Source organism: Rhineura floridana, chromosome 1, assembly GCF_030035675.1.
Source record: "Rhineura floridana isolate rRhiFlo1 chromosome 1, rRhiFlo1.hap2, whole genome shotgun sequence".
NCBI classification, from domain to species: Eukaryota; Metazoa; Chordata; class Lepidosauria; order Squamata; family Rhineuridae; genus Rhineura; species Rhineura floridana.
The window spans coordinates 289,151,518-289,171,220 of record NC_084480.1 but is presented as its reverse complement, the minus strand read 5'-3'; the positions used below and the strand labels follow the sequence as shown (position 1 = coordinate 289,171,220).

The 19,703-nt window shown below is 43.5% G+C and overlaps 2 protein-coding genes across 2 annotated transcripts in view; one reads left to right on the top strand and one right to left on the bottom strand.

Annotated features, from left to right (window-relative positions):
• The window catches only part of DCAF13 (DDB1 and CUL4 associated factor 13), a 40,919-nt gene extending 39,808 nt beyond the window's left edge, over nucleotides 1-1,111 (bottom strand). The window contains exon 1 of the mRNA XM_061604769.1: nucleotides 769-1,111. Coding sequence (XP_061460753.1) covers nucleotides 769-838 — 70 coding nt within the window. The 5' untranslated portion in view covers nucleotides 839-1,111. The remainder of the gene's footprint in view (nucleotides 1-768) is intronic.
• SLC25A32 (solute carrier family 25 member 32) lies at nucleotides 608-19,411 on the top strand. Its single transcript, XM_061604783.1, has 7 exons — nucleotides 608-1,482; nucleotides 5,550-5,700; nucleotides 7,593-7,678; nucleotides 9,609-9,769; nucleotides 16,417-16,530; nucleotides 16,689-16,834; nucleotides 18,861-19,411. Exons 1-7 carry the CDS (start codon nucleotides 1,263-1,265, stop codon nucleotides 18,991-18,993), a joined length of 1,011 nt encoding a protein of 336 aa, XP_061460767.1. The 5' UTR covers nucleotides 608-1,262; the 3' UTR covers nucleotides 18,994-19,411.
• The last annotated feature ends 292 nt before the right edge of the window (nucleotides 19,412-19,703 follow it).

Genomic DNA, 19,703 nt, shown 5'->3' with positions numbered 1-19,703 from the left:
GCTTTGGTGATTTGGGAGAAATACTAGTAAAGAAAAAATTACTGAATTATTGTACAGTTACTCATGACTGTATGGTCCATGGGAAGACACCCATTGTTAGACAGCACAAGAGCATCTAGGCGCCTGCTCAAACCCATTATATGTCTAGCTGCACACCTAAAGTATAATTGCACCGAATGGATTCCTATTGGTTGCTCATTTGATGACAAGCTTACATTTACTCTACCCAGTGAGATTAGAGTTTGCCCTAACCTCCCACAAGAACTGGGCTACACAAGCCCCAGACTGTGCCAGCTACACACACCAAAAATTACAAGAAGCAGCCATGCAATCAAGACCCTTGGAAAAGACACAGGTATTATTGCTCCAGATGTGCAAACCACATGAAGGTCTCAGTGTTCTACGGATGTTCTTCAACAGATTTTACTCCCCATGCATAAAATAATCCCCCTCCCTAATTTAGATTATGGTTATTGGAACAGGATTGGCAGACACAGCGACACTCTCAGCCCAGATCACGTGATTACTCTCCCAGTAGATATTTCTCAGCCTGAAGGGGGAAAGCAATCCAAGCACGATGTACGAGAAAGAAAAGAAGGAAAACGCAGCCTGACTTGGAAGTCGCCTTCACGCTTTGCGAGCAGCAACATTCAGCTCCTTGGTGCCTTGGCAAACTTGGTGGCTGCCAGGTCGCCGCTTCCTTAGAAGCGTCCCCTCCTCGTAGGAAACGCGCCTTCCCTTTAAAAAAACTCCTTTTTCAGCGCTCACCCCGTTGAAGGTCCAGCTTGGTCTCGCGCACATAATCATCCGGATTCCGGCTCAACACTTTCACCTTCATCCTGCGCGACTGAGAAGGGAGCTGGTGGTGGTAGCGGAGAAGAAACAATACCCCGCCCTAGCTACCCTTCGCCAGACCACATGGAATGGGCAGAAACTAGGCAACGCCAGAAATAACTTCCGGCTCAAAAGAGCCACGGTAGGCACGGGCTCCTGGTAGGAGGCACAGACAAGAGAAACCGGCTGCTCCACGATCACGTGAACAAGGACGAATTAAGACACACTAAGTCCGCCCACTGGGGGGGCACGGCTGCCAGTACCGCGATTTGATTGGAAGAGCCGAGAGGGAGGGACTCGGCTCTTACTCTCTATAGGACGAGAGAAGTGCCTCATAGGTCAAAGGGCAGGTTACTTCAGACCTCCCACATGACCGGCTGCGGTCTGCATATTATTAAATCAAAACAAAATTCTCCTGGTTCTCTCCCATGAATTCTACTGCCGCCATTCCGGGCGCGCAGAGCCCGGCATGTGCCGTGGCGGGGTCTGCTTCTTCTTCTTCTCCTTCTCCTCCTTCTACCTCGGTCCCACCAGCGCGGTCTCTGTTCAGGCACGTGCACTTCGAGAACCTGGTGGCCGGGCTGAGCGGCGGCGTCATCTCCACGCTAGTGCTGCACCCGCTCGACCTGGTGAAGATCCGCTTCGCAGGTGAGACATCCCATTTTACAAGCCCTCCTCCCACCTCTCCCGACCTCAACGGTGACGTCATCGCCTGGCCCACAGGTCACGACCCCTCCCCCACTTACTGCTGGTGTGGCAGTCCAGCCCGGCTCCATTCCTCGCCGATAGAGGGCACGAAAATTTGCACAAAATTCGAATGTGCATAGATGTGACAGTAGAAACAATTCCTATAAATTTAAAGTAGAGCTAGCAGGGGATGAGGGTTGGCCTTGCTTCCCGAGAAGAAGATATAGGAGATAGTCGAACCTATAATAATGCAAGGTTCCTGATCATGAGGAGGATTTTAAGGGTATTCAGCTGAACAGGCATGGAATCCCTCTTTAGACCTTCACACTCAAGGCGAGTAGGGTGAGACAGAGTGGGTGGGACAGGCAAGTGTGAGGGTGGGAGGCCAGGCTGCCACATGTAGTCCTGTACCCTCTTTAAACGGAGCAATTCTATTAGTACAGGAATTTGGCTGAACTTACACCAATTTAAGTTACCCCATTCCAAACTCTGTTCAGGAGTGGGGCTATTACTGAATTGTATTTATATCCCACCTTTTCTCCAAGGAGCTCAAGATGGCTTACATGGTACTCCCCCTCTTCATTTAAGCCCCACAACAACCCTGTGAGTAGGTTAGGCTGAGAGGCTGTGACTGGCCAAAGGTCACCCAGTGAGCTTTGTCACTCAACTGGCCCAAGCCTGGCAGAGGGAAAACAAGCCTTTAAAATATATCAATTCAATGTAAACAATGGTAACGTTATACATATTGGAACAAAACATCTTATTTCACATATATGGTCATGGGGTCTGAACTGGCGGTGTCTGACCTGGAACGAGACCTTGGGCTCGTAGTGGATAGCTCAATGAAGATGTCGCAGTGTACGGCAGCTGTGAAAAAGGCAAATTCCATGCTAGGGATCATTAGGAAAGGTATTGAAAATAATGCTAATATCATAATGCCGTTATACAAATCCATGGTGCGGCTGCATTTGGAATGCTGTGTACAGTTCTGGTCGCCTCACCTCAAAAAGAATATTGCAGAGTTGGAAATGGTTCAGAAAAGGGCAACCAAAATGATCAAGGGGATGGAGCAGCTGCCCTATTTGGAAAGGTTGCAGCATTTGGGGATTTTTAGTTTAGAGAAAAGACAAGTAAGAGGTGACATGATAAACATGTATAAAATTAGGGATGGCATGGAGAAAGTGGATAGAGAAAAGTTTTTCTCTGTCTGTCATAACACTAAAACTCATGTCACCTCACTGCTGAAAGAATTGCACTGGCTGCCCATTAGCTACTGGGCCAAGTTCAAGGTTCTGGTTTTGATATACAAAGCCCTGTTCAGCTTGGGACCAGGATACCTGAAAGATCGACTTATCCCTTATATACCCAGTCGATCACTGAACTATGCGGGTGAGGCCCTCCTGCAGATACCATCTTATCTGGAGATCTGTTTTGCACAACATAGGAAGCGGACCTTTATTGTTGTGGCACCTACCCTTTGGAATTCCATCCCCTTTAATATTAGACAGGCACCATCTTATATTTTCGGCGCCTACTGAAGACCTTCCTCTTTCAACAAGCCATGTAAGTAGAGACCTTATCCCAGTCTGTGTTGGAATTTCTTTTTAAGATGTTTTTAAAGCTTTTTTAAAAAGATATTTTGTTTTAATATGTTTTTAAAGATGTTTTCTTTTAATATATTTTAAAGTCTGTTTTTAAGATGTTACACAGCACATAGCTGTGGTAATTTGCTCCCACAAGAGGCAGTGATGACCACCAACTTGGATGGCTTTAAACGAGGTTTAGACAATTCATGGAAGTTAAGGTTATCAATAGCTACTAGCCATGATGGCTATGCTTTGCCTTCATAGTTGAAGGCAGAATACCAGTCTGAATGCCAGTTGCTGGAAACTGCAGGAAGAGAGAGTGCTAATGCACTCAGGTCCTGCTTGCAGGCTTCCCATAGACATCTGGTTGGCTACTATAAGAACAGGACACTGAACTAGATGGGCCATTGGCCTGATCCAGTGGGCTCTTCTTGTGTTCTTATAGTCTTGTTTTAATAGAGCTTGATTTACACTACCCTTTTTGGCTGTGTAAGCTCTGCTAAGTTGCCCGGTTGTGTGACTGTGCTGAAAGAGGATTGGAATAGGTCTGCCTCTTTGTGCCATGCCCCCCCACACCCAGTTTTGGGTCTTGCCCCAGTGTAAGCTTCATCCATTTAAGTTTCACTAGCTGAGCCTCATCTGAGCCCACATAGCCCCTGCTCAGCAGGTTTGAGGGAGTTACGTCAGTGTACTCCTGATGAGGGAGTTAAGCCAGCTGAGCCGCAGCTCAGCCAGGACAGCCCAAGATCTACCTATTCCAGATTCACTTATCCCAGCAGATCTAGGGCTTGGATTGTGCCGTATGTATTATTTTCACATATGTTGGAATAACACCTGAATAGGTCTTTCTTTCACAATTTTCATAACAAGTATAGTATGGATAACTGCACCATTCTTGCATGGAAAAGGGCTACTTGCAGTGTGGTATTTCTGTACGTTGTTCACTTACTCATTCTAGAAGATGCAGCCAAACAGTTACAGACACACTTGGAGGAAGCAGATTATCTAGACCCATTCCAATCGGGCTTCAGGACTGGACATGGAACTGAAACAGCCTTGGTCGCCCTGGTGGATGATATGAGGAGGGCGTTGGATAGTGGAGAATATACCTTCCTCGTCCTCCTGGATCTCTCAGCGGCTTTCGATACCGTCGACCACGGTATCCTTTTAGATCGCCTGGAGGGATTAGGAATAGGGGGCACTGTTTTACGGTGGCTCTGTTCCTATCTTTCAGACAGGCATCAGTGGGTGGCATTGGGGGACGAGGTTTCAGACCCTTGGCCTCTCAATTGTGGAGTGCCACAGGGTTCTATCCTCTCCCCCATGCTATTTAACATCTATGTAAAGCCGCTGGGGGGCCATCATCAGGAGATTTGGGCTGCAGTGTCACCAATATGCGGATGATACTCAGCTCTATCTCTCGTTCAAGTCCTCACCAGAGTTGGTGGTGGATACCGTGTCCAAGTGCCTGGAATCCGTAAGTGGATGGATGGGAAGGAGTAGGCTGAAACTGAATCCTGACAAGACCGAGGTGTTGCTCGTGGGAGATAGGAAAAGGTTGGGAAATATAGACCTGGTGTTCAATGGGGTAAAACCAGGTCCGCAGCCTCGGGGTCGTTCTTGACTCCCAGCTGTCCATGGAGGCTCAGGTCTCGGCAGTGAGCCGGGCAGCTTGGTGTCAACTCCATCTGATATGGAGGCTGCAACCCTACCTTTGCGCCCATCTTCTCCCACGGGTGACACATGCCCTGGTCTCCTCTCGCCTAGACTACTGTAATGCGCTCTACGTGGGGTTGCCCTTGAAAACGGTCCGGAAATTACAGCTGATACAGAATGCGGCGGCACGTTTGATTAAGAACAGCCGTCGCCGTGATCATATCACTCCGGTGTTAGTAGATCTACACTGGTTACCAGTTGTTTACCGGGCCCAATTCAAGGTGCTGGTGTTGACCTTTAAAGCCCTATACGATTTCAGCCCAGTTTATCTGAAGGAGCGCCTCCAGCATCACCAATTATGCCGCCTGACAAGATCAGCCTCACAAGACCTTCTCTCGGTCCCACCAGTTAAAACAGCTAGGCTGGTGCGGACTAGAGAGAGGGCATTTTCGATTGTGGCCCCCACCCTCTGGAATTCCCTTCCTTTCGATCTTCGCCATGCCCCCTCCTTGATAGGTTTCCGCCGAGCCTTGAAGACCTGGCTGTTCAGGCAGGCCTATGGGATCTCTGGGGTGGGTTAGTTTTAAAGCTGTTGATTAACATAAGAGGGGTGATTAGTTGATTATTGAGTGTGCTTTGTAATGGTTTTATATTGTATTTTATTTTATTATGTCAATGTACGTCGCCTAGAGTGGCCATTGATTTGGCCAGATAGGCGACTCAAAAATAAAATTTTATTATTATTATTATTATTTCTTTAGACTAATCTGCAATTGTTTTGTATAGTGAATGACGGCTTGGAGCTGAGACCAAAATACAATGGTATCCTGCACTGCTTGACAACCATCTGGAAACATGAAGGATTACGCGGCTTGTATCAAGGGGTGACTCCAAACATGTGGGGGGCAGGTGCTTCTTGGGGACTCTACTTTTTCTTGTAAGTTTCAGTACTTCCCTGTGTTCTATTCAAATATATAGTTGAAACACATTTTGCACATCCTTCTAAGTGAGTATTAAATTACATTAGATAACATTATTTTAGCCTTCTTATGATGCAAGTGTAAGTAAGAATCCTTTCTAAATTTTTCACAGGTCCCTAAGGTGGATAACAAAATCTGTAACTTAAAAAGTGCTAGTTAAATATCAATACCTGTTCATACTTATTAATCACAGCAATTTAGGATTATGCAGCCAAACTGAAAGAATATAAGATGCAAACAAATAACTATATTCATGCTATTGTAGTTTTATATTAATCATGACTGCTGCAGATTTATCTTTCTGACTTTGGAAGGTGAAGCTAACCAGGCCAATTCAATGTTTTTATAGGCCGATCAGAAGTAAATCAAGCTGGGGAGAGAGGGCTATTCCTATAAGCAAAATCCAGGATCTGGCTTCTTGGTTCTGACTAGCCATATTAGGTCATTCTTCTTAGGACTCAGCATAATATTTTAAAGACTCATCATGAGTGTGCTGAAGGCTACTCTCAAAAGGATCTCTGTACTAGAGGCTGCAGTTCACTTGAGAGTTTGAGTTAGACTGCTAGAACAAGCAATGTGAATTGAGACGTAGGAAGCAATACCAGGGAGGTTTCTAATTTAACCCTCACTGAATGAAATGAAGTAGTGGATGCTCTTTTGTGTCTTAACCGTTCAGTTAATGGCTGGGGAAGCTGGGCATCTGCCATTAACTTCACCAGGACAAGGGTCAAGTCTGAAGAATGCACTGAGCTAATCTATTAATTTTCAACAGCTTTTACTTGTCTGATTTCTGTTGCACACCAAGCCACGCTCTGGATTACTGTTCACCAGCCATAGCTAGATCTTACTACAGTCAACACCTTGAAGTCATGAGGTTATAGAAATATATAAAAGTTTGGTGTAATCAAGGCTGCATTGATATTTAATGCTTTGAAATATTGCTTTCTTATCAGCAGTTTCCCCTCCAAGGCTTTTACAGCTCCGGTAGCATATTTTTCAGTTTTACACTTGTATTTGTAGCAACGTGTTGTTTTTATATGCCTTCAAGTTGATTACAACTTATGGCAACCCTATGAATGTTTTTTTTATATATTCATAGGGTTTTCATGGTAAGAGGTATTCAGAGGTGGTTTACCATTGCCTTCCTCTAAGCCTACGGCACCCGGTATTCCTAGGTGGTCTCCCATCCATGTAGCAACATACAAATCTATAAATTATTACTGTATGGATAGTAGCTTAATCTTTAAATGCTTTGTATTTCAGGAATAGTTGTAAAGTTCATACAATATAAAAAGCCTAAATGAAATATTAATTTATGTATAGGATTATCAAAATCCAAATAACCAAACTCCTAATGTCATGTATCCATGGGGCTTTGGACTATGGCCCTCCATACCGTGTACCCAATCACCTCTGAAACTGAGGAAAGTTTTAAAAGCAGTTGGTGGGATCTGCTGTTCAGAGAAGAAGAAAATGTGGGGTGGGATCCTTCTAGTTGCTGGTATGTGCCCATGGGCTTGCTAAACAGCTATTTAAAGAGAGCCAGTGTGGTGTAGTGGTTAAGGTGTTGGACTACGACCTGGGAGACCAGGGTTCAAGTCCCCACATAGCCATAAAGCTCACTGGGTGACTTTGGGCCAGTCTATTCTTAGGGTTGCCATAAGTCAGAATCGACTTGAAGGCAGTACATTTACATTTTTATATATTTTATATGCACATAGATAAGGATGTATAATTTTGTGTGTTCTTAGGTGCATGTGTAATTTTGTGTGTTGATATACAGACTGTATTTCACTTAGTTCTAAAACATCTGATCAGCTTAACCTTATCTCAACATTTCACTCCTCAGCTATAATGCCATTAAAGCCTACAAGACAGAGGATAAGCGGGAAAGCCTTGGTGCAACTGAACACCTAGTATCAGCTGCTGAAGCTGGTGAGGAAAATATATGTGGGAAATAATGTATACTTCCAGCCTGTCCATATGCTATATTTTGTTTTTGTTGATCATTTTGTGGATGCCTCCAGTTCCAAATGCTCATGTTTAGTTCTGCAAATCTGTTTGATCATCTCTAAACAGTCAACTTTACTAAATATCTAAACTCTCAATGGAATCACTTGCCTTGAGCAGCAGTGTATTCTGATACAGATTTAAATTCTTGACCATACAATTTTGGTTCAGTAAAGAGGCACCCCTAAATATATTCTGAATCTTACAGTGCAATTCTGTGTTTGTTTACACAGAAGCAAATCCCACTGTGTTCAGTAGTGCTCATTCACTAATAAATGTGTTTAGGATTACAGCCTTAGTTATATTTTACTCTTCAGTGAGTTTGCCAATGGAGTATAGATACTGAATTTTCTTCAGCTTTAAACACTTGCAGCATTTGCTGTTTGTCAGAGCTGCTCTTTACAACACCTGGTATTGCAACACAGTTCTTTCCTAGGCTGGAATTCAAAGAACTGTGCAACTAATTCTGTGTTTGTAAGAGGCTTTTTTTAATTATTTATAAGCATTTTTACTCTACTCTTCAGCTAAAAAGGCTCCCAGAGCAGCTTACAACCATCAGTAGTAAGACAGTGCCTGAGGCTTACAATCAAAAAGACATGATGCATAACGAAAAGAGGATGAGGAGGGAGGAGAGGGAAAAAGCAAGCTTCAGTTATAGTCCTTGTACCAAGAATTGGGATGGAAACAGTTCAGGAAGCCCAATGGAATGGCTGCTGTCAGGTGACTGTTGGAGACAAGCCAAAGGCAACCCATGTCTCAGCAGAGGTGATGGAATGGCCTGGTTTCTCTTCTCTCCTTCTGCTGTGCAGCCTTGTGTGTAATCAACAGCAGATTTCCATGCCTCATGGCAACCCACTTCTGAACAGAAGATGGAGAGGGATACCATGTACAAGAGCAAAAGAAAGAAGCATACATCTTGTCAACAATGAATTATGCTGTACTGATACGATTACTAGCCCTGATTGCAAGGTTGATGTCAGAAATACATAGGGTAGGGGCTGCCAAACGTTTGGGGCACATTCACGAACCAGTGAAACTGGGGCAGCTCATGTGTATGGCAAACCATACACATGCTCTGTAACCACATGCTCACTCTTCTCCCCCTACCTCCGCAGATCAGTGAAAATACTTTTTCTTTTCAAGCCTAATGAAAGGAGGTGTGATCTTGGAGCTGGGAAGGCAAGAGTTAACCTGCAGCCTCCAGGGATATCACTCCCTTCGTGATTTTAGGTGGGTGGGTGAGCTGAAAAAGAAAGGGTTGACCCTTTCTCCAAAATAGATTGTCCTCTGTCTGTTGTAATTAGGCTTGAAAGAAGTCTTCTATTGTAGTAAACCCATCCACCCTCAAAATGACCTCCATGCTGCAGTTCTATTGGCTACAATAGCAGGCGTCTTTTCAAGCCTAATTTCAGCAGGGGGAACAAGATCCTGCAGGCACCAGGGAAGTCTGTGCGGGCACATTAATTATTTATTCTGATAAAATCAGCAAATATGTAAATAAATAATAAAATAATAAAGAATAGTAAATAAATAATAAAAATAATAATGTGTTCCTGTGAGTGCCATGTTGGTAACCCATGATATAGGAAGTGAAAAGGAGGCATTTGGCAAAGGGCACACTGTGCAAATACCCCATATTCTACTGATCCATTTTCTTCAGCAAAAATTACTTTCTATCTGCTGCTCTTGAGAGATGCAGAACAATAGGTAAAATAAGTCTGGAATGTTAAATACTGAAGTAAAACTTTATTGAAGTGAGAAACTGTCATGTTTGTGTGTGTGTTGAAATGCTGTCCTTTGGACAGTATGAAAGTGCTCACACTGATACAATTCTTGACTCTCCCTCTGACGATAGGAGCAATGACGCTGTGCATTACAAACCCAATCTGGGTAACGAAAACTCGGCTTGTGTTGCAATATGAAGCTGGTGTTGACTTGTCAAAGAGGCAGTACAATGGGATGCTTGATGCCCTTAGTAAAATATACAAGTACGAAGGTATACGTGGCCTGTATAAGGTAAGATAACTAGAAGTTATGGCCAGGAGTCCTGGTATTTCATATTGGTAAAATAGTATTTTGACACTGCGTACAAAATCACTGAATTGCATGAGTTTCCTCCTCTTCTCCCTGCCTCTTCAGTGTTTTCATTCTCTTGTCACAGTGCCATACTCAAGACTGTTGAAAAAGTTGTGAGTAGTTTATTCTAAACTTAGTCAGGATTACAGTTTTGGTCCAGCATGCTTTAGCTGAGTGACAATTCTGTTCTGTAGGGATTTGCTTTACAGTTTTCTATTGTTGCTAGCAAAAGCTATAATTTCTGCCCAGTCGCAAATGCTTCCTTTATGGGGAAGTTGATTGAGAGGGATGTGGTGCAGCAATTGCAAGTATGCATGGATAAAATATTATTTTGACTCATTCTAATCTGGGTTCAGGCCTGGTTATGGAACTAAATCAGCCTTGGTTGCCCTGTTGGATGACCTTATTGGGAGAAGGATATGGGGAGTGTGACCCTGTTATTCTTACTTGATCTCTCAGCAGTTTTTGATGCCATTGACAGTGGTATCCTTCTGAGCCAACTTGGTGAGATGGGTATCGGAGGCACTGTTTTAGTGGTTCCAATCCTATCTCCAGGGTTGTTCTCAGAGAATAACATTGGGTAATTATATTTTGGACCCCTTGCAGTTGTGCTGTGGAGTGCCACAGGGTACCATCTTGTCCCCCATGCTGTTTAAAATCTATATGAAGCCCTTGGGGGCCATCATGAGGAGATTTGGGGTGAGGTGTCAGCAGTATGCTGATGATACTCAGCTCTATTTTTCTGTAACATCTGGGTCGGTAGAAGCCGTGCAAGCCCTGGATCGGTGCCTAGACTCGGTGGAGGGCTGAATGAGGGCCAATGAACTGAGTCTGAACTATAGCGAGACTTGAGTCTCTATGAGTTGCTGGTTCTCAGGTTGGAATAACTGGTCAATTGCCTGCTTTGGATGGGGTCATACTCCTTCTGAAAGAGCAGGTTTGTAGTCTGGGGTGTTCTTGGATGCATCTTTGTCACTAGAGCCCAGGTGACCTCAGTAGCTAGGAGTGCCTTTTACCAGCTTCAGTTGGTAAGACAACTGTGGCCGTTTCTGGACTGGGATAGCATGTCGACTATTGTCCATGCACTGGTACCCTCCAAGCTGGATTACTGTAATGCTCTCTATGTGGGGCTGCCCTTGAGGATGGTCCAGAAGCTGCAGCTGGTGCAAAATGTGGCAGCGCAACTGCTCACTGGGGCAGGGTGTCTCCGACATGTTACCTGCTGCTGAAGGAATTGCACTGGCTGCCCATTAGCTACCTGGCCAAATCCAACATTCTGATTTTGATGTACAAAGCCTTATACAGCTTGGGACCAGGATACCTGAAAGATCGCTTTACCCTTATATACCCAGCCGATCACTGTGTTCTGCAGGTGAGGGCCTTTTGTGGATACCATCTTATCAGGAGGTTTGTTCTGCACAATACAAGGATCGGGCCTTTAAGTGTTGTGGCACCTACCCTTTGGAATTCCCTCCCCTGGCCTAAATATTAGGTGCCAGAGACCTTATCCCAGTCTGCATCTGTGTTGAAATTGCTTTTTAAGGTGTTTTTAAAGTCTTTTTTTCAAGATGCTTTTAAAAACGTTTTGTTTTAAAGAGGTTTTATAAGATCCTCCGTGGCACAGAGTGGTAAGTGGCGGTAACGCAGCCGAAAGCTCTACTCACGGCCAGAGTTCGATTCCAACGGAAGGAGGAAGTCGAATCTCTGGTAAAAGGGGTCGAGGTCCACTCAGCCTTCCATCCATCCGTGGTCAGTAAAATTAGTACCCGGCATATGCTGGGGGGTAAAGAAAGGCAGGGGATGGAACTGACAATCCCACCCCATATATATGGTCTGCCTAGTAAACGTCGCAAGACTTCACTATAAGAGTCGGAAACGACTGGCACTACAAGTGCGAGGACACCTTTACTTTTTAAAGTGATTTTAGTGTTTTTGTTTGTCGCCCTGGGCTCCTTCTGGAAGGAAGGGCGGGATAAAGTATTGTGTTGCAATCTCTCGGGATATTGACACTGAAATGGGTACATATGAGCATTTTAAAACTCTACTTCTCAGTCAGGTATAGAACAGTCTTCTTCTTGGGAAAGCACCTTCTCCTGACTAGAAGGCTTCTTTCTCTCTCTTTTCATCATGAGGGGTGTCCTAGCTAAACTTAATTTGAGCAGATGCCCCTATGTCCTTTTTGAATTTTACATTTTGAACTGTATACCAACAGTTCTTATACCTCTGTTTTTCACCCTTTGGTTGTTACAGTAACAATTGGATAGACAGGGTAAAGGACATACCTGTGAGTAGACTTAATGGAAAGCAGCTTGTTGAGAAGTGATTGATGGGCTTCTGATCTGAGAGAACTGGAACCCTGCCATCTTGTGAGATCACTGGGCTGTCTTCTGAACAGGATGAGGTACTTCCTAACCATAGAAGACTGGTCCACAGACATCACATAACTGGAATTTTATAGTAAAAAAAAAGCCCTCTGTTGTGATTATTGATGCTTGAAAAACATCTACTTTGTGAGCTTTTCCCCTGTAACCATGGAGGTTGGAAACTATTGTTCGGTTGTCATTTATTTGTTAACACATGTGGATATTTAAAATCATTGCTTTTTTTTCTTCAAGGAGAAACTAAGGATATTGGGATGCTTATCATATTGTAAGCATTGATGGTGATGCATGTGCAGAGTGATACTGGTCTGGGAGGATCAGAGCAGTGGAGCCACCACTGCATCCAAAGACCTGTCAGCTTGTGCCAGCCAGGGCAGAAGGGGAGGCAGTTTCTTTTGCTACTTCAGCTCCAGCTGCTGTACCTGAGGGGGCGAAGAATCAGGCTCCTCCATGGGGCTTCAGATCCAGTGGGTCCAAAGCTGCTAACACCCCACCTCCACCTCCAAATGCCATGTTTCAGGGCTTTTTGTGCTTAATTGCTGATGCAAGAGCCACCAGCTGCAGCTTCACAGCTAAATTATTATAACAGACTTCTGTAGAGTTGTGCTTAACTTGCATCTGATCTTCATAAAATTCTTCTGGAGACCAGGCAGGAAATCCATTTGTTCTCATCTCTTAAATATATTTTTTCTGTGTGAAGGACAGAACATAAGAACATAAGAAGAGCCTGCTGGATCAGGCCAGTGGCCCATCTAGTCCAGCATCCTGTTCTCACAGTGGCCAACCAGGTGCCTGGGGGAAGCCCGTAAGCAGGTCCCGAGTGCAAGAACACTCTCCCCTCCTGAGGCTTCCGGCAACTGGTTTTCAGAAGCATGCTGCCTCTGACTAGGGTGGCAGAGCACAGCCATCATGGCTAGTAGCCATTGATAGCCCTGTCCTTCATGAATTTGTCTAATCTTCTTTTAAAGCCGTTCAAGCTGGTGGCCATTACTGCATCTTGTGGGAGCAAATTCCATAGTTTAACTATGCGCTGAGTAAAGAAGTACTTCCTTTTGTCTGTCCTGAATCTTCCAACATTCAGCTTCTTTGAATGTCCACGAGTTCTAGTATTATGAGAGAGGGAGAAGAACTTTTCTCTATCCACTTTCTCAATGCCATGCATAATTTTATACACTTCTATCATGTCTCCTCTGACCCGCCTTTTCTCTAAACTAAAAAGCCCCAAATGCTGCAACCTTTCCTCGTAAGGGAGTCGCTCCATCCCCTTGATCATTCTGGTTGCCCTCTTCTGAACCTTTTCCAACTCTATAATATCCTTTTTGAGATGAGGCGACCAGAACTGTACACAGTATTCCAAATGCGGCCGCACCATAGATTTGTACAATGGCATTATGATATCGGCTGTTTTATTTTCAATACCTTTCCTAATTATCGCTAGCATGGAATTTGCCTTTTTCACAGCTGCCGCACACTGGGTCGACATTTTCATCGTGCTGTCCACTACAACCCCGAGGTCTCTCTCCTGGTCGGTCACCGCCAGTTCAGACCCCATGAGCGTATATGTGAAATGAAGATTTTTTGCTCCAATATGCATAATTTTACACTTGTTTATATTGAATTGCATTTGCCATTTTTCCGTCCATTCACTCAGTTTGGAGAGGTCTTTTTGGAGCTCTTCGCAATCCCTTTTTGTTTTAACAACCCTGAACAATTTAGTGTCGTCAGCAAACTTGGCCACTTCACTGCTCACTCCTAATTCTAGGTCATTAATGAACAAGTTGAAAAGTACAGGTCCCAATACCGATCCTTGAGGGACTCCACTTTCTACAGCCCTCCATTGGGAGAACTGTCCGTTTATTCCTACTCTCTGCTTTCTGCTTCTTAACCAATTCCTTATCCACAAGAGGACCTCTCCTCTTATTCCATGACTGCTAAGCTTCCTCAGAAGCCTTTGGTGAGGTACCTTGTCAAAAGCTTTTTGAAAGTCTAAGTACACTATGTCCACTGGATCACCTCTATCTATATGCTTGTTGACACTGTCAAAGAATTCTAATAGGTTACTGAGACAGGACTTTCCCTTGCAGAAGCCATGCTGGCTCTGCTTCAGCAAGGCTTGTTCTTCTATGTGCTTAGTTAATCTAGCTTTAATAATACTTTCTACCAGTTTCCCAGGGACAGAAGTTAAGCTAACTGGCCTGTAATTTCCGGGATCCCCTCTGGATCCCTTTTTGAAGATTGGCGTTACATTTGCCACTTTCCAGTCCTCAGGCACGGAGGAGGACCCAAGGGACAAGTTACATATTTTAGTTAGCAGATCAGCAATTTCACATTTGAGTTCTTTGAGAACTCTCGGGTGGATGCCATCCGGGCCCGGTGATTTGTCAGTTTTTATATTGTCCATTAAGCTTAGAACTTCCTCTCTCGTTACCACTATTTGTCTCAGTTCCTCAGAATCCCTTCCTGCAAATGTTAGTTCAGGTTCAGGGATCTGCCCTATATCTTCCACTGTGAAGACAGATGCAAAGAATTCATTTAGCTTCTCTGCAATCTCCTTATCGTTCTTTAGTACACCTTTGACTCCCTTATCATCCAAGGGTCCAATTGTCTCCCTAGATGGTCTCCTGCTTTGAATGTATTTATAGAATTTTTTGTTGTTGGTTTTTATGTTCTTAGCAATGTGCTCCTCAAATTCTTTTTTAGCATCCCTTATTGTCTTCTTGCATTTCTTTTGCCAGAGTTTGTGTTCTTTTTTATTTTCTTCATTTGGACAAGACTTCCATTTTTTGAAGAAAGACTTTTTGCCTCTAAGAGCTTCCTTGACTTTGCTCGTTAACCATGCTGGCATCTTCTTAGCCCTGGCGGTACCTTTTCTGATCTGCGGTATGCACTCCAGTTGAGCTTCTAATATAGTGTTTTTAAACAACTTCCAAGCATTTTCGAGTGATGTAACCCTCTGGACTTTGTTTTTCAGCTTTCTTTTTACCAATCCCCTCATTTTTGTGAAGTTTCCTCTTTTGAAGTCAAATGTGACCGTGTTGGATTTTCTTGGCAATTGGCCAGTTACATGTATGTTTAATTTAATAGCACTGTGGTCACTGCTCCCAATCGGTTCAACAACACTTACATCTTGCACCAGGTCCCGGTCCCCACTGAGGATTAAGTCCAGGGTTGCCGTCCCTCTGATCGGTTCCATGACCAACTGATCTAGGGAATAGTCATTTAGAATATCTAGAAACTTTGCTTCTTTGTCATGACTGGAACACATATGCAGCCAGTCTATGTCCGGGTAGTTGAAGTCACCCATTACTACCACATTTCCTAGTTTGGATGCTTCCTCAATTTCATATCTCATCTCAAGGTCTCCCTGAGCATTTTGATCAGGGGGACGATAGATCGTTCCCAGTATTAAGTCCCTCCTGGGGCACGGTATCACCACCCACAACGATTCTGTGGAGGAGTCTGCCTCTTTTGGGGTTTCGAGCTTGCTGGATTCAATGCCTTCTTTCACGTATAGAGCGACTCCGCCACCAATACGTCCTTCCCTGTCCTTCCGATATAGTTTATATCCAGGGATAACCGTATCCCACTGGTTTTCTCCATTCCACCAGGTCTCCGTTATGCTCACTATATCAATGCTCTCCTGTAAGACCAAGCACTCCAGTTCTCCCATCATGGTTCGCAGGCTCCTAGCATTAGCGTACAGGCACTTGTAAGCAGTGTCTCTCTTCAAGTGTCTTTGGCACTTGTGGTTTGGCCTGTGGTAATTTTGCTCTTCTGAATTTATATCCTGTGCCCCTGCTCTCGCAATGTCTACTTCTAGGCCTACCCCTTTTAAAATTTCATCATTTCTTTGGTTTTTATCCCAGGGGGGAGGTTTATTCCGAACCGGACCTTTCTCAGCTCCTGTCGGGTTTCCCCCCTCAGTCAGTTTAAAAGCTGCTCTGCCACCTTTTTAATTTTAAGTGCCAGCAGTCTGGTTCCATTCTGGTTCAAGTGGAGCCCGTCCCTTTTGTACAGGCCCGGCTTGTCCCAAAATGTTCCCCAGTGCCTAACAAATCCAAACCCTTCCAGTTTCAACCTGTTCTCATGTTCTGGCAATAAAACATTATAAACATATAACTGTAATATTATATTGCACTGTATATTAGTTTTGTGTGATAGGTTAGTTAGCTTTCATATTTTAAACTGTCTGAAAACTGTGTTTAGGGATTTGTACCTGGTCTGTTTGGAACATCACATGGAGCACTTCAGTTCATGGCATATGAAGAATTGAAATCAAAATATAATAGACATCAAAACAGACGATCAGATACGAAATTGGTAAGATAATGTGAAGGTGGAAGTATTTAGTTATAATACTTGTATATTTTAGTGACTGGGAAAAAATAACATAAATCAACTACCTAAAATGTGAAAATCTGGTTTTGGTTGTTCTAGTAAAGTTGTTGGGAGCTAATACTGTACCATTTTGTTTTTAGAGCACTTTAGAATACATAACGATGGCAGCATTATCAAAAATATTTGCAGTTTCAACAACATACCCATATCAGGTTGTGAGGGCACGTCTCCAGGATCAGCATAACAGATACTCAGGAGTAACTGATGTCATCCATAGGACATGGAGGTAGGCCTGGAGATCTAAATCTCGTGTGAATGTGCTGCCGGTATTATCACTGATGTACTTAGCATTTTTAAAGACATAAAACTTTCAACTTCTCCTCCTTGCATGTTGCTGCATCAGTAAGACAACTTTATAATTATTTAAGAGAACTTCAAAACAAGCATGAATGGGTTTGTAACAGCATTAAAGAAACTAAGTCTGCAATCCTAAGTACTTTTGTCTGGGAGAAAGCCCCATTGAACAAAGTGGGTATTTGGCTGCAATCTTAAACTTACTTACCTGGGAGGTAAGTCCCATTGAATTCTTCTGAGTAGACATGGTTAGGATTGTGCTATTAATTCTCAGTGAATGTGATTTGGATTGCACTGTAAAACTGTATAGGAAAGGTGGTGGTATTCAGTTAAGTCATACTAAGATCAAAATCAATAATTTAAGTTCTACTCTGAGTACAGTAGGCCCCACTCATATGGCAGGTTAGGTTCCAGACGCCCGCCGAAAAGCAAAAAATGCCGAAAAGCAGATCTGCTGTAGTGCGCGAGGGTCTGGAACCTAACCCGCTGATCGCACCAGAGGAGGAGGAGATCAGCTGTAGCATGCTACAGCTGATCTTCCCCTCCTCTGGCACGATCAGCTGGAGTGTGGGAGTCTGATCGCCCCGAAGAGGAGACGATCAGCTGTAGCACACTACAGCTGATCTTCCTCTCCTCCGGCAAGATCAGCTGGAGAGCAGGGAGCTCCAGCCTCCCCTCCAGCTGATCACCCCGCTGGTGCCGTATTAGCGGAACGCCAAAAAGCGGGGCGCCAAGAAGCGGGGGCCTACTTTATGACTAACGCTGGGTATCACCCAGGGTTTTTGTTATGATTTTTATGATTTAAATTATTAAACACATAATCTTTTCAAAATATTATGTAGCCATAACATTAAATGTGAAAAATGGGGTGGGAGCTAGGGTTGGAAGAAATTTGTTGCATTGCCAGCATCTTCTCCTTAAGAAGAGGGCTGAAGCAAACAACCCTGTTGAACTCCGTTGTTGATTTGTTGTCATTTTTAGCATCTTTCATTGGTAGACTGCAACGTTGCTCTTACCGATGGTTGGGCAAAGGTATAACTGCACCATCGTTCTTCCAAGGGTCCATTTGTCCAGTTCTTCCACCTCCTGCTGTAGCAAGCAAGTCTCCAGTGTTATCCCACAACATGTGGTGGATGGGGGTGTAGAAAAGGACTAAAGATATAATGTATATGTTTCCAAAAAGTGGAGGAGGAAATCACCTGGCACATAAAACCGCATGACCCATAGAATTCTGGAGATGTTGAGAAGTGTTGTGAAAGGAGAAATAGTCCATGTGTAATTTGTGGTCAGGGTGTGTCAAGGTCAAGATAAACATTTAAAGGACTTACCCATGAAATCTACATAGCAGAGGCCGCTCAGGTTGAAAACAGAAAAATGCAGTAACATTTAGAGAACAAAGAACTCTATATTATTAAGCCCACACTGACAACAGTTAGCCATATGTAATGTTACTGAAGTCAGTTCAGAAATTTGGAGGTATTTTCATGATTATCATAACACCTATCTTTGCAAATATGCTTTCAGGGGTGTTTCAGTATGGTCTTTTGGTGCTTTCCTGAATTAGGTATCTCTTTAGAAATTGTGGTTTCATGTTTCAAGATTATTTGTCTAGAAATGTAGCCTGAAAGTTCAATTTAGAAGAAAAACATGTAGATAATTAGTTGTCTATTATGGGTGGTATCCAACTAAGTCATAATTGAAGCAGACCCATTGAAATCAATGGACACGTTACTTATATCCATTGATTTCAATGGGTCTGTTTTATGATTTACTTGGCTACATCCCTACATTTGTACCTCACCTTTCTATCATTGATATTCAAGAAGGCAGTAATTAAATAAAAATATAATATAAACAATAAAATCAAAATAGCACCAACTAAAAATAATTGATTGAATGATTTTTCCCTATCAAATATGCTTGGAAGTTGCAAATAAATGTTTTCTGCTTCTAAATAGGAAAGAAGGAGTTCATGGATTTTACAAAGGAATTGTACCAAATGTGATCAGAGTCACTCCTGCATGCTGCATTACATTTGTAGTATATGAAAAAGTATCCCACTTGTTGCTTGGCCTTAGGAATGGTGACTAAGTATTGGATGCCTCAAGAAGAGCATCATCATACTTTGATTCTAGAACAGATCAGAAATATCACACAACTGTCTGGCTTGAGACTGATTTTTTCTGATTCTCACAGAAGAAGATGGAGACGAACACCTTTTGTTGTACTAGATAAACCTTTTCTGTATTTGATCTGCAGTCTGCCTGGAACATTATCTCACCTGAACCTTCTGACTAAGCATTTTTAGAATTTCGTTCTATAATACTTTTTTCTGTCTAACCCTGTTATATGAAAAGCAGTGGACTCTTCATGTATAGTAGCAGGGCCCTGATGTCAAAAATACTAGATGCAATAAGGTCCCCAGCAAGCTGGTATGTTTCAGGTTATTGCAGGTGGGTCTCTACTTGGTATTTCTCCAATAAATTGTGGTAATATTTATCCACAATGATTTCGGCTTTCCAAATCGTTTCATTGCCCAAGTAGCAAGTATCACTTTGAATGAAAATGTAATTGAGAAGGCTCTGGACTCGATAGTATAGCACTGGGAAACGGACCACTGTGGAAGGGGCCTGTCACTGCTAGGTGGTGAGAAGCTGAGATTGCTGCTCCTACCACTCTAGCCTCCTCTTAACCACCATTCTGACCATGGCCTCTCCAGCAGCCGGTTCACCAGACTGCTTGCCGCTTGCCCGGCCCATCCTTCCTCTCTTGGGCAGTAACAAGGAGCATCAGCAGCCGCT

Coding starts and splice junctions, on each gene's coding strand:
- SLC25A32 (XM_061604783.1), top strand. CDS start 1,263: ATGAATTCTACTGCCGCCATTCCGGGCGCGCAGAGCCCGGCATGTGCC. Junction 9,770..16,416: donor GTATACGTGGCCTGTATAAG/GTAAGATAACTA, acceptor AACTGTGTTTAG/GGATTTGTACCTGGTCTGTT. Junction 16,531..16,688: donor GACGATCAGATACGAAATTG/GTAAGATAATGT, acceptor TTTTGTTTTTAG/AGCACTTTAGAATACATAAC.